Source organism: Globicephala melas, chromosome 16 (assembly GCF_963455315.2).
Source record: "Globicephala melas chromosome 16, mGloMel1.2, whole genome shotgun sequence".
Taxonomy (NCBI): domain Eukaryota; kingdom Metazoa; phylum Chordata; class Mammalia; order Artiodactyla; family Delphinidae; genus Globicephala; species Globicephala melas.
The window spans coordinates 33,749,899-33,765,229 of NC_083329.1; the positions used below are offsets into that span (position 1 = coordinate 33,749,899).

The following is a 15,331-nucleotide window of genomic DNA, read 5'->3' on the forward strand; positions in this document are numbered from 1 at the left end:
ATATGATCATTTTTATTAAGATAATTAGTACTCTGCAAGGCAAACTTAGTTCCTTGAAGTAGCAGATTTTCTAATTCTCCAACAGGGTTTGGTTTTACTTAGCTATCAGAATCAAATCTGAATTTATACACTTAAACTTGATGTGTGTAAAAAATTTATTCTTCACATATATTCCTTCTAAGTGCTCTGGTTCTTCATGCTGAAACATCCCAACTTCCAGAAATTTGGCTGCCAGATCAAAATTGTCAGGGCCCTTCTAATAAGGGTTAAGATTTCAAGAGCAAAAAATATATACACACATATTTTATTATATACAAAGAACAACAAAAAGTTTCACCAGGTAAATGAATATAAATGATAGTCATAATTAATAGCTTCAAAAAGCACTTAAACACTTTGACCTTTTGCACAAGATACAGGCTTCAAAATAGGGTCACATAGCCATTAATCAGAACTCCAGGTAGTTCTCTCATAATAGCAATCTATATTCTGGAGAAGATGGCTTTTTATGAACTCTGTGGGGACTAATGTGTTAGGCCTCATAAAGGAATGAAATGCTTTCATATCTAGGGGGAAACAAATTAAAATATTGAAGGAAGGGATACTTCTAGGGTTGTGTTTATTGTTGACAGCAATTTTAGAGATAACCACAGCAAAGTGTAAAAGATTTCTAGGTAAAATTCTGGCTATCCCATAATAATAATGGATACCATTTTGTAGCGCTACAAATGGTTTGGTGACAAAAAAAGGGAGAAAGTTTGCTGAGAAGGCAGAATGAAACAGTCTAGGGAAGGAGGTAAGCAAATATAAACATAATTAAATCATACAAAGAAAAGAAAGGATATGGTCCTTCCTAAAACCATGCGCTGGTGATATTTACCTATATAAGTTCAAGCCTAAAAGAACACTGCAGCTTCTATATATCTGCTATTTAGTAATATACTAGAAAAATATTTTTCATTTGTTATGAAAGAGCTATTTTATATCAAAAGCTAGAAATACATATTTACTCAATGCAAATCCCAAATGAAACCCAACTTAATATACAGTAAACTACAGCAATGACAGAAAAAATGGGTAGATAATAAATTCAACTAAATTTACAGTACTGCCTTGATATTTTCTACTCATTTTTAATCTATACACAAGGCTCAAGTTCTGGGGTTACAGGTTTTATTTTTCATTTTTCTTAGAAAGTAAAATTACCAGTCCTCAAGTTAACTAAAAATTGTTCTGGGCTCGTAGAGGTAATCTGCTCTTCGTAACAGATTGCTCTATAGTTTCTTCTACTTTAGACCTCTCCAGCGGATTAATGCCTCTGTTTTCTTTATCTTTTCCATGTGATTTTTTATGCTGTGGATTTAAGGGGGAAAATTAAGTCAATATAAAGTAACATCTGATACATATTAATCATATTCTATTTTCAAAGTTCTCTGGTTTATAGGCAAGAAATTAGGTGTGGAAAACTTCAGAAAACACTCAGCACAAATTTGAGCCAACAATTTGGCAAGTAGAAATGAATGCCTTCTTCATTTTATTACCAAGAGGGGGAAGAAAGAAATATTAATTTTCTGTATGATTTTCCAAGGAATAATTACACATTTTACTGTAGGGCAATGGTTCTCAGTAGGGAGATTTTGCACCCCAGGAGACATTTGGTACTGTCTGGAGACATTTTTGGTTGTTAAAACTAGGTGGTTGCTACTGGCTTCTAGTGGACAAAAGCCAGGGAAGCTGCTAAACATAATACATAGGACAGGTCACCACAACAAAGAATTATCCAGCTCAAAATGTCAACAGTGTGGCTGCTAGAAATCTTGCTCTCGGGAAACAAAGATTTGTTATTGTACAAAAATGGTAATTCTGGGAATTCTCTGGTGGTCCAGTGGTTAGGAGTCCGTGCTGTCACTGTTGAGGGCCTGGGTTCAATCCCTGGTCAGGGAACTAGGATCCTACAAGAGGTGCAGTGAGGGCGAAAAAAAAAAAAAAAGGCAATTCTATTTTAAGCACAGAATCTGATATACAGGCTACCTCAAGGCACTTTTTATTTAAGTTATATCTTATCTTTAAAAAAACTTATTTCATATTTCTCATTTGGAAATATTTCATTGGAATCCTTGTACTTGCCCTTAGAGAGGCTTTAAGTAACTGACAACTTTCATTGTAGACCCACTCATCAATTCTTAGACAAATCATAAACCAACTTTAAAGTTTTTAACCCAGAAAATTTCCCCATATCAGACTGCTATCAGAGTAAAAATAATTTCTGGACTTCAGGTAAGGTCTAAAATCCAATCCCAAGTCTTTTCTGGTACTATAGGAACTTCTTTGCCATAGCCGAACCACTAAGCCTGGCCTTCAAAACATCATAAACTTTAATAACGAAAGGATTTCCAAACAGGGATTAAGTAGTCACTAAGGTTCCCTTCTCTTAACTTTCCCCCTTTTCTTAACTTTATAAGATAGAAGAGAGGGTCAATAAATAGAAAGAAATATATCTAGAGTTTTCTAACAGTAAAGAATGAAGCAAAAGGTAGGAAGACTTTGGAGATAAAACTGCCTTGATGCAGACAGAGAGGAATTTAATAAAATCTGAACTAGAAGTTTTAACAGCTTAAATCAGGGATGGAGAATCTTTAGATCTTGGTGGAGGCCTGCAGGTCTATTAAAGACAGGTACAAGCATATACATATCAGAAGCAGTGCTTCAACTATAAAATGTAGACATCAATGTCCTATGTAAGTAAGGAAATCCTTACCTCACAGACTGTCTAGGCTCATGACTTCAAATTAGAGGGAAAGATGTAGATAGTTTACAGTGCCATACTCCCAACAGTGATGAAAAGGTAATAGGAGAGGGCATGGGATTTAAACACACAAGATCAAGGCAGGAGGCTACGTGGGGGAATAGTGAATAGGAGAAAAGCCTCAAGTTGGAGAATCAGTCATTTAACAGAGAGGCATTCGGTCTCTCAATCTTTTAAACTTCTTAGCCTTCAAAGTCTGATCATAGACAGAGACAGGCTCCAGGACTTCCATGTCAAAGGTGGAGGGAAGAGAGAAATGACTGTTTTTAGTATCATTCTGAGTATGTAGGAAGCAGAAAAGGGATAAATATAACAGCAGAATATTACCAGCTAAGGATGGGATTAAGTCATATTTTGCCTTTATTTATCCTACCAAAAACCCCTAATCGATTATCATACTTGTGTAAATAATTTAAATCAGAAAAGTTAACAAGCCATCCCAAAGGAATGACTGAAATATTTTTTCTATTCCACCCACCAAGAGTAATCCCTTTATACTGAATAGCAAATGACTGACTTACATCAGATGTGGAAAGGTTATCTGATAGGATATAATCAGGTACCTGGAAAAATGGAACCCCACAACTTGATGAACAATCCAAACTAGTGTCTACAGATGGCTCTTGACTTAGAGGTTCTTCAACAGTGTGCACCAGAACTGCCTTTTCTTCATCCAAGTCCTAAAATAAGAAGCTGATGAGTGATTAAGTCCCAGGGCTTAAAAACCTTCACACAAGTAAAGGCAGTTTTCTTCTTTGAAAATAACACAATGTCCATTACATAAAAGTTAAACCTCAACAAAATCAGTAGGAAGTCTACAAAGTAATGAAAATAATTCCTATTATGTGTTCATATAGAGAAGTACCTATAATAAAATGTTAAATATGGTAATCTCAGAATAAAGAGATTACAGTTTATTTTTTACCTTCTTTGTTACTCTCCAATTTCCCAACTTTTCTATAATCACTATAGTTAAGGGCACAAATTGTGGAGCTAGGTTCTAATTCCAGCTCCATCCTTGTGACTTAGGACAAGGCAATTCTTAGTTTCCTCACCTTTTAAAATGGGGATAGTACTAGCATTCACCTTATAGAGTTATTGAGACAATTGAGTAAATATGTATGTAAAGTGTTTAGAACAGTGTCGGGCACATAATCAGCATAACATAAACATTGTCTATTATAATTATCTCTAAGTCTAATCATAAAAAATTGCCCAATTAAAAGAAACAGGCTTAGCAGTCAACTATCCTTAATGAGACAGGGTAGGACTGAAGGGCAAAGAATAAAATTCTTCTCGTGAAGATGACATCAAGAGTTTATGGGAGGGACTTCCCTGGTGGTGCAGTGATAAGACTCCACACTCCCAATGCAGGGAGCCCGGGTTCGACCCCTGGTCAGGGAACTAGATCCCACATGCATGCCGCATCTAAGGAGCCCACAAGCCACAACTAAGGAGGCTGCCTGCCGCAGCTAAGACCTGGCACAACCTAAATAAATAAATAAATATATTTTTTTTTTTTTTAAAGAGTTCATGGGAGAGTTCTAAAATTATGATGCCTAAAATAAATTTTACCTGACTGATCTCTTCTTTGTTGTTTTCTGAACAGTTTAGCATCATTAACAGCTCAGGCTGTTTCCTTTTCAACTGATCAAGGAGCTGTTCACGTGGCTGGGTTCTCACCAGTGCTGATGGGTATAAATAATTTTTCCTCTGTGGTGTCATACCTTTAGTAGACATAAGTGGTAAAGATTGAAGTGTGGGATATGAGTAAGGTATTTTTTTTAATGCTAGAACTTATACCTCCCAATAAGTCTTTGTCTTCCAAAAATAGAACCATTGCCACATATGAGAATCAGTCTTGCTATCTGTCAGGCATATGTTGCTTAAAATATTTCCTAACTTGACAACTGATCTTAAATAGACTCAACCATTTTCAAGATTCCACCTACACCAAAACATGAAATTTTCCATCTCTGAGCATGTATAGAAGATGTATTATAGGCTCTAAAACGATTCAGAGTGCTCTGAGGAATGGCAGCATGATCAGTTTGACAGGGATAATCATTTCACTAAATTTGGTGGTAGCTAAATATTAACCAGTTACATTTCTTTATAGTAACTCATGCTCTCATAATTTACACAGGCACTTGCCTTTTCACTTAATATTTATATTCCTAATTTCATTGAAAAGTTCATTAAATATCAAGAGTTTTGGGGAAAAAATATATTGACACCCTTTAGTGCCATCCTCTTTTATAATTGCTAAAAAAAAAAAAAAGCTTTAAAGTGTAATTTACACACCACAAAATTCACTCAGTGATTTTTACTAAACTTACAGGGTGTGCAACCCCTACCACAATCTAATGAATAACTCAATTACTCATCCTGTGTGAAACAGTTGGTTACACCTTCTTTCATGAAGGCATTCCTGAATCATTATAGCCTACACTGATCCTTGCCATCTCTGACCTCCCAAAATGGTAATTCCTAAATGCCAATCTAACAGTCATGACAAAATGAGAGGTACACATGAGAAAATGCGCAATGTGGTAAGCTCTGCATTAAACTAGATTTATTTAATTACATTCCTCCACTATTTTTGGTATTAAAATGTCCTTTTATAAACAGTGCTAGATAGATGGTTGTTTTTATTTGCTTTTAAAATGTGCTCTCTTAACCAAAGCCAGTTCCCTGAATGTTTGTAAACTTTTACTGAATTATGATGCCCAAGTGTTTGGGCGTATATGTCATATGCATCATTTAATGCTTGATCAAAGCTATTTTGGGGTTCTAATTTTTCTATATTTGAGTTGATCAGAGTGAGATGGCAAATTCTATCAGGCAATGGCAGGACCTTGTTTTTCTGAACATCTAGCACTGTATACAGTTGAATTCAACTTCAAAAAATTTAATAATTCCATTTCCCTTTTAAAGTACCTGTTGGGATATCCAGTTTCAGATCCTGCTGCAGAAAGCAATTAAGCTTAGTCAAACCAATTTTTACGGTTTTATTAAGTTCTTGACTTTGTGTCATTAATTCTTCTTCATCAATAGTTATCTGACCAAGAAGAATGTTATGCTGGTTCTCATTAGCTGCTTTATGTCCAATTAATTTTTCAGTAATCTCTGAACTTGAAGCCTCACAACCTTGTTGTACAACCTGTAAATGATGCAAATGAGACTTCATTATTAAAATCAAAGTTGTCAGTGCTTTATGCAATATTTAACTTCTCCTTACCTTGAAATTTTCCATAATAAAAGGTTTAGAAACTGCAAAAGTAGAAATAATAATAATAACTCCCTTATATTCACTCCCCAGCCTCAACATTTATTACTACATGGGATATAGATCAAACAAGATTGGCCACTTACTCCTGCTCTCCACCAGGATTATTTTGAAGCAAATCTTATACCATTTCATCCATTTACTTCAGCATACTTCTCTAAGCGTTAAGAGCTTCTTAAGACCACTCTCACTTCTAAAAAATTTAACATTGATTTCTTTATATCAAATGTCTAGTCAGTGTTCAAATTTCACCAATTGTCTTTTTCAGACTTGTTCTGTTTGAATCAGAATTCATCATTATATTTGGTTGATATGTCTTAATTGACTATATAATTTATCATCTAAACTGAGATATTCTCAGAGTAAAAAGGGCCATTAATAGTAATAACCCCAGTGCAATAGATATAAACAAGGACTATCCCAGGAAAACCGGGGCTTAAGGCCCTCTAGTCTTAACTCCTTCTTGATATAAGTTATCCTTCCTCATACTTTTCTCCTTGAAAAAAATTTTCATTGAAGAAACCAGGTCTTTGTGCTCTACTGAATATCTCAATTTCTGGATTTTGTCAATTGCACCTCTAAGCTGTTATTTTCACATGTTCATCTGTCCTCTGTATTTTCTACAAATTAGTTAGATCTAAAGGCTTGATCTAAATAAGTTTTTAACTTTTGGGCAAGAATATTTCATAGGTGGTAGTGAAAGCACATAATGCCTGGTCATGTCTCTCACATTAGGATTAATCAGTGTGGAGAACCCCCTGGTGGTCCAGTGGTTATAGAACTCCACGCTTTCACTACCGAGGCCCTGGGTTCAATCCCTGGTCGGGGAACTAAAATCCCAAAAAAGAAGACTAATCCGTGTGTTAGAGTGTGGTCACCCTCTTAATTATAAACATCTCCTTCAGCTTTTGATCAAATGGTGTAAGCAGTCATTAATGTCCACAGGGATTATTTCACTAAGGGTTGCAAAATTGTGATATCCTAATCCTGTCATTTCTTCTGCATTTTATTAGCTGGGATTCTTCTTTGAAACAGTTTTCTTCATCCATTACCCTGTTGAACCAAGATAGAGTTCTTTCAGGAAAGACAGATGGATGCTCAATTGTTTCCCTTTATTTACCACTTCTCAGAATCATTTCTTGCTTCCCTAGCGTGATCCAAAGGAGACTAATGAAATTTTTATGAATTCATCAATTTTAACATATTTGACATATCTTAATCTATTGTAGCAATTACTCTTTTTGATGCTCAAATTGTACCACCTTTAAACAGGGGAGTGTCATCAAGTTGGCTCCTAAGTCTTTCTGACACAGCCCCACTAATCTTTAACAGCTTCCTCACTTTCTGGTATGACAAGATCTGTAGGCTCATCTGGTACACTTCCTGCTCCAAACCTGAAATTACCTATTTCTCCACTAGTCATGGTTCCTTTTAGTGAAAATAGCTTATATAGCTTAAAATACTTAAATTCTTTTACCTAATTCCTGAGAATATTAGTAAAATCATTTTATTGCACAGAAGAAAAACCAAGCCACAAAGGGCTCATGCAAGTGTTAAGTTCAAGCAAACCCACAAATCTATCAGATATCTTCTGAGTAACCAGAACAATATCCTAAATAATTAAAGCAATAACAGGTTTGAATGTACCTGGAGAAAAGTAAAAAGCATACATAGGTGAAAAGTATTATATATCAAAAGATGGGGTGCTCTTAACTGAAGGAACTAACAAGTCAAAAACCACAGATAGATATAGGACAGATCAGGTAAATGTTAAATAATTTGAAGATCTAGGAAACATATGTGAAACAAGATCATATATAAGCATACCAACTGTTACACTTAAAATTTTAAGTCATTAATTATATTTTAGGGGCTTCCCTGGTGGCGCAGTGGTTAAGAATCCGCCTGCCAGTGCAGGGGACACGGGTTTGAGCCCTGGGCCGGGAAGATCCCACATGTCGTGGAGCAACTAAGCCCTTGCGCCACAACTACTGAGCCTGCACTCTAGAGTCCGTGAGCCACAACTACTGAAGCTCACGCTCCACAACAAGAGACACCACCACAATGAGAAGCCTGCGCACCGCAACGAAGAGTAGCCCCCGCTCGCTGCAACTAGAGAAAGCCTGCGTGCAGCATCGAAGACCCAATGCAGCAAAACAAAAACAAAAACATTATACTTTAAAATATCATGTGTTTTGAAACCAATTCTTAGCCAAGAATATTTAATTTTCTGATTATCACTATTCTCCCCAAATGAGGTTCCAGTTATAAAGTTATTACCTTCAATAAATTCTGAAGTTCCTCTTCCCTTTTATTTAAGCAAGATACCCACTGTTCAGAAAAATAAAGTGTGCTTGTGTTCAGAGCCTCACATCTCTGTTCAGTCTCTTGAGATGTTATTTCAAGGTTGCTACTGAGTTTATCACAGTGTTTCTCAGACTCTTCAACCAGTTTTGTACCTTCCTGGTTAAAATGTCTGAGTTCCGCTGACAAGTCATCAAAATCAGCACCAAATTTTTCACTGTGAGAAGTTGTTTTGCTGATTATATCTTTAGATTTCCTATAGGAAAAGAGAATAACACTGTTAACTTGAAAAACTAAGACTCAAAGGATACATAACTTGCCCAAGATCACACAGCTCAAAAATGGCACATTCAAACCTAAGCAGTCTAACTCCAGAGCCCAAGCCCTTAATTGTCTTTTCACAGCAGACTGACATCACATCTACAACTAAATGACCTTTGAAAATATCTCTTTTCTTATAAAACTTTTTCCAGATATGACACTTTACTTTGTACCTCTTAAAATATTAACTATATGGCTATTAAAATGAACACTGCCCATGTGTTTTACTCCTCCTACTAGATTATGGTACTTAAGGACACCTCCTACAGCCTCTAGCCTCTAGTTTAGTCCCAAAACTGTCCACAATCAGTTAGTTATTCTGTTCTTACGCAGTTTTGCCTTGCCTATGATACAAAATAAATCATAAAAATTATAAATATTATAAAACACAGTCAACTATAAAGGTACCTAATAATTAAAAGAAAATTATATTGGGGTGAGACAAACTATACATATAGCACACATAGTACAATGTAACATAACCCTAATATAAAACTAATATCAAAATATACATTTAAAATTCATTGATGGGGCTTCCCTGGTGGCACAGTGGTTGAGAGTCTGCCTGCCGATGCAGGGAACATGGGTCTGTGCCCCGGTCCGGGAAGATCCCACATGCCGCGGAGCGGCTGGGCCCGTAAGCCATGGCTGCTGAGCCTGCGCGTCCAGAGCCTGTGCTCCGCAATGGGAGAGGCCACAACAGAGAGAGGCACACGTACCGCAAAAAAAAAAAAAAAAAATTCATTGATGGCTTCCTTCTCTCAGTAAAGTTCCCTGTAATAGCATTCAAAGTCATCTCACAGGAGCAGAGTTAAACTTTGGGGAATGAAGGTTACCCTCTACTACCACTAGATGGTACACCATGTGAGCAAATCACATGAGGAAGCAAATGTGCTGAAAGCGGAAGTTCAACTACAAATTAAGTGAAAATAATTGAAAAAGGAAAAGAAAATTAAGTGGTAAGCTTGGAGGCTATCAACACAAATCTATCCCCTCAAGGAATCAAAACCCACTAGGAATAAAAGAAACACTTTCTAGATTAAGAATCTAGAAAGAAGAATTCAGAGTGGAAACATGATATAATGAATAGGACCAACAACAGGATTGAAAAACAGATGATAGGAGTTAGGTAGTAGGATAGGTGATAGCCAGAATTCTAGAGCAGAATCATTCAGCAGAAATATAATGTGAGCCACATATGTAATTTAAAAATTTCTAGAAGCCATACTGAAAAAGAAAATAATCAGAGTAACAATGTATTGGGTAAATATAGCATATGTAGAAGTAAAATACATGAAAACAATGCATAAGAGACAGGAAGGAGGAATCGGGAATATACTGTTAAGGTCCTTCCATTACACATGAAACAGCAAATTATTTGAAGGTGGATTAAAATTATTTTAAAATATATATTATTAATCCTAGAAAAAACAGTTTAAAAAAGTAATTCTAAAAGTATAAATGATAAGTCAATGGGAGAGATAAAATGAAAACATAAAAATGCTCAACTTAAATTAGGAAAGGAAAAAAGGAAATAAAGCACAAACGATGCAACAAATAGAAAACAAAATGGTACACTTTAAGCCAACTATATCAATACTTTAAATGAGAATGGTCTAAACACACAGATAAAAGCCATACATCGTGAAATTCGATAAAAGATCAAGACCCAATTATATGTTGTCTATAAGAAATCCACTTTAAATATAAAGATTTAGGCCAAGGGACTTCTCTGGTGGCACAGTGGTTAAGAATCCGCCTGCCAATGCAGGAGATATGGGTTTGAGCCCTGGTCTGGGAAGATCCCACATGCCACAGAGCAACTAAGCCCATGCACCACAACTACTGAGCCTGTGCTCTAGAGCCCGCGAGCCAAAACTACTGAAGCCCTTGCACCTAGAGCCCCTGCTCCGCAACAAGAGAAGCCACCGCAGTGAGAAGCCCCTGCTCACCGCAACTGGAGAAAACCTGTGTGCAGCAACAAAGACGCAACACAGCCAAAAATTAAAAAATAATAATAAAAAAAGACTTATGCCAAAAGTAAAGGAATGGAGAAAGCTATATTATGCAAATAGCAATCAAGGGAAAACTGAAGTTTTTGTATTAATTTCAGACAAAGTAGATTTCAGAATAAGGAAAATTATCAAGGATAAAAAGGGACATTACATAATGATAAAAGGGTCAATTATCAGAGATGTATCAACCCTACTGTGTATACATCTAACAACAGAGCATCACTTATATGAGGCAAAAACTGACAGAATTGAGAAGAGAAATAGAGAAATCTACAATTATAGTAGGAGATCTCAACACCCCTCTATTAGTAATTGATAGAATAAGTAAACAGAAACTCAGTAAGGATACAGGTGACCTGAACAGCACTACCAATTAACTTGACCTAACTGATGTGTTTAGAACACTTCATCCATCAAAAGCAGAATACAGGGCTTCCCTGGTGGCGCAGTGGTTGGGAGCCCGCCTGCCGATGCGGGGGGCACGGGTTCGTGCCCCGGTCCGGGAGGATCCCGCGTGCCGCGGAGCGGCTGGGCCCGTGAGCCGTGGCCGCTGGGCCTGCGCGTCCGGAGCCTGTGCTCTGCAACGGGAGAGGCCACAGCGGTGAGAGGCCCGCGTACCGCAAAAAAAAAAAAGCAGAATACATATTTTTCACATATGCGTAGCATAGGAACGAAGCATGCCAGAATAAAACTGCTAATGTTCTGAAAATTAAATTGTTATTGGAACCACAGCCCAAAAAAGTGGCCCAGGACCTGCTTACTTAAAAAAGAAGACTTAAATAGGATTCTGAACCTCCTAACATAATAGTCAAAATGTTCAAGATACAATTAAAAACCATTCTGGAAAATCACAACTTGAATGAATAAAGATAACAGGTACCAACATTGAGAAATTGCAGGGGAAGGAACATTCCCAAACTTATTCTATGAGGCCACCATCACCCTGATACCAAAACCAGACAAAGATACTACAAAAAAAGAAAATTACAGACCAATATCACTGATGAATATAGATGCAAAAATCCTCAACAAAATACTAGCAAACAGAATCCAACAACACATTAAAAGGATCATACACCATGATCAAGTGGGCTTTATCCCAGGGTGCAAGGATTCTTCAATATACGCAAACCAATCAATGTGATACACCATATTAACAAACTGAAGAATAAAAACCATATGATCATCTCAATAGATGCAGAAAAAGCTTTTGACAAAATTCAACGCCCATTTATGATAAAAACTCTCCAGAAAGTGGGCATAGGGGGAACCTACCTCAACATAATAAAGGCCATATATGACAATACCACAGCAAACACCATTCTCAATGGTGAAAAACTGAAAGCATTTCCTCTAAGATGTGGAACAAGACAAGAAGTCCACTCTCACCACTATTATTCAACATAGTTTTGGAAGTCCTAGCCTCGGCAATCAGAGAAGAGAAGGAATACAAATTGTAAAAGAAGAAGTAACACTGTCACTGTTTGCAGATGACATGATACTACACATAGAGAATCCTAAAGATGCCACCAGAAAACTACTAGAGCTAATCAATGAATTTGGTAAAGGTGCAGGATACAAAATTAATGCACAGAAATCTCTTGCATTCCTATACACTAATGATGAAAAATCTGAAAGAGAAATTAAGGAAACACTCCCATTTACCACTGCAACAAAAAGAATAAAATACCTAGGAATAAAACTACCTAGGGAGACAAAAGACCTGTATGCAGAAAACTATAAGACACTGATGAAAGAAATTAAAGATGATACAAACAGATGGAGAGATATATCATGTTCTTGGATTGGAAGAATCAATATTGTTAAAATGACTCTACTACCCAAAGCAATCTACAGATTCAATGCAATCCCTATCAAATTACCAATGGCACTTTTTACAGAACTAGAACAAAAAATCTTAAAATTTGTATGGAGACACAAAAGACCCTGAATAGCCAAAGCAGTCTTGAGGGAAAAAAATGGAGCGGGAGGAATCAGACTCCCTGACTTCAGACTATACTACAAAGCTACAGTAATCAAGACAATACGGTACTGGCACAAAACAGAAACACAGATCAATGGAACAAGATAGAAGGCCCAGAGATAAACCCACGCACCTTTGGTCAACTAATCTACGACAAAGGAGGCAAGGATATACAATGGAGAAAAGACAGTCTCTTCAATAAGTGGTGCTGGGAAAACTGGACAGCTACATGTAAAAGAATGAAATTAGAACATTCCCTAACACCATACACAAAAATAAACTCAAAATGGACTCGAGACCTAAATGTAAGACCGGACACTATAAAACTCTTAGAAGAATACATAGGAAGAACACTCTCTGACATAAATCACAGCAAGATCTTTTTTGACCCACCTCCTAGAGTAATGGAAATAAGAACAAAAATAAAGAAATGGGACCTAATGAAACTTCAATGCTTTTGCACAGCCAAGGAAACCATAAACAAGACGAAAAGACAACCCTCAGAATGGGAGAAAATATTTGCAAATGAATCAATGGACAAAGGATTAATCTGCAATATATATAAACAGGTCATGCAGCTCAATATTAAAGAAACAACCCAATCCAAAATTGGCCAGAAGACCTAAATAGACATTTCTCCAAAGAAGACTTACAGATGGCCAAGAAGCACATGAAAAGCTACTCAACATCACTAATCATTAGAGAAATGCAAATCAAAACTACAATGAGGTATCACCTCACACCAGTTAGAATGGGCATCATCAGAAAATCTACAAACAACAAATGCTGGAGAGGGTGTGGAGAAAAGGGAAGCCTCTTGCACTGTTGGTGGGAATATAAATTGATACAGCCACTATGGAGAACAGCATGGAGGTTCCTTAAAAAACTAAAAATAGAATTACCATATGATCCAGCAATCCCACTACTGGGCATGTACCCAGAGAAAACCATAATTCAAAAAGACGTATGCACCCCAATATTCATTGCAGCACTATTTACAATAGTCAGGTCATGGAAGCAACCTAAATGCCCGTCGACAGACAAATGGATAAAGAAGTTGTGGTACACATATACAATGGAATATTACTCAGCCATAGAAAGGAATGAAATTGGGTCATTTGTTAAGACGTGGATGGATCTAGAGACTGTCATACAGAATGAAGTAAGTCAGAAAGAGAAAAACAAATATCGTATATTAACACATGTATGTGGAACCTAGAAAAATGGTACAGATGAACTGGTTTGCTGGGCAGAAGTTGAGACACAGATGTAGAGAACAAACGTATGGACACCAAGGGGGGAAAGCCATGGGGTGGTGGGGATGGTGGTGTGATGAATTGGGCGATTTGCATTGAAATGTATACACTGATGTGTATAAAATTGATGACTAATAAGAACCTGCTGTATGAAAAATTAAATAAAATAAAAATTAAAAAAAAATAAAAAAACACACATCGAAAGGAAATTCCCTTGCCGTCCAGTGGTTAAGATTCCATGCTCTCACTGCCAAGGGCCTGGGTTCAATCCATGGTTGGGGAACTAAGATCCCACAGCCTGCGAGGCACAGCCAAAAAAAAAAAAAAAAAAGAAAACACATCTAAAAAAAAAAAAAAAGAAAGAATCTTAAAAAGAAATAGAAGAGATTTAAGAAAAAAGAAGCAAATGAAAATTATAAACTGAAAAAACCGGTAACTGAAATAAAACACCTCACTGAATGGGTTCAACATTAGGTTAGAGATGACAAACGAAGGGTCTGTGGACATAAAGACAAAGATAGATTACAGGATTTACTCAATCAATCAACAAAGAGAAAATAGACTAGTATCTATAGCCTCAGAGACCTATGGGACCATAATAAAAGATCTAACATTTGTGTCATCATAGTTCTAGAAGCAGAGGAGAAAAATATAGGGCTGAAAAAATGTTCAAAGAAATAATGAAGGGAGTTCCCTGGTGGTCCAGTGGTTAGGACTCAGTGCTTTCACTGCTGTGGCCCGGGTTAAATCCCTGGTTAGGGAACTAAGATCCCACAAGCCAAGCAGTGCCACCAAAAAACAAACAGACAGACAAACAATTCTTGGATTAAAAAAAAAAAAAGAAAAGAAAGAATGGATGAAAATTTACAAGTTTGGTGAAAGGCATAAGTCTACATTTCAAGAAGCTGAGCAAACCCAAATTGGATTAACTCAAAGAAATACATAAGAAGACACAATATAGGGGCTTCCCTGGTGGCGCAGTGGTTGAGAGTCTGCCTGCCGAGGCAGGGGAAATGGGTTCCTGCCCCGGTCTGGGAAGATCCCACATGCCGCGGAGTGGCTGGGCCCATGAGCCATGGCTGCTGAGCCTGCGTGTCCGGAGCCTTGCTCCGCAACAGGAGAGGCCACAACAGTGAGAGGCCTGTGTACCACAAAAAAAAAAAAAGACACAATATAATCAGACTTCTAAAAACTAAGGACAAAGAAAAAATGTTAAAAGCAGCTACAGAGAAACTGCCTATAGGTGAACAATCATTTGAATGCCATGGATTCAAATGATTGGATTTCTCATCTCATGGAGAACAAAAGGAAATGAAACAACATATTCCACGTGCTGAAAGAAAAGACCTGTCAACC

General features: G+C 36.9%; 1 protein-coding gene across 1 annotated transcript in view; it reads right to left on the reverse strand.

Annotated features, from left to right (window-relative positions):
- Nucleotides 1-213: 213 nt before the first annotated feature.
- Nucleotides 214-15,331, reverse strand: part of KIF11 (kinesin family member 11) — a 49,311-nt gene continuing 34,193 nt past the window's right edge. Inside the window, exons 18-22 of the mRNA XM_030865097.2 lie at nt 8,376-8,655; nt 5,747-5,969; nt 4,382-4,533; nt 3,370-3,486; nt 214-1,353 (exon numbers count right to left, since the gene is read on the reverse strand). Coding sequence (XP_030720957.1) covers nt 1,222-1,353; nt 3,370-3,486; nt 4,382-4,533; nt 5,747-5,969; nt 8,376-8,655 — 904 coding nt within the window. The 3' untranslated portion in view covers nt 214-1,221. The remainder of the gene's footprint in view (nt 1,354-3,369; nt 3,487-4,381; nt 4,534-5,746; nt 5,970-8,375; nt 8,656-15,331) is intronic.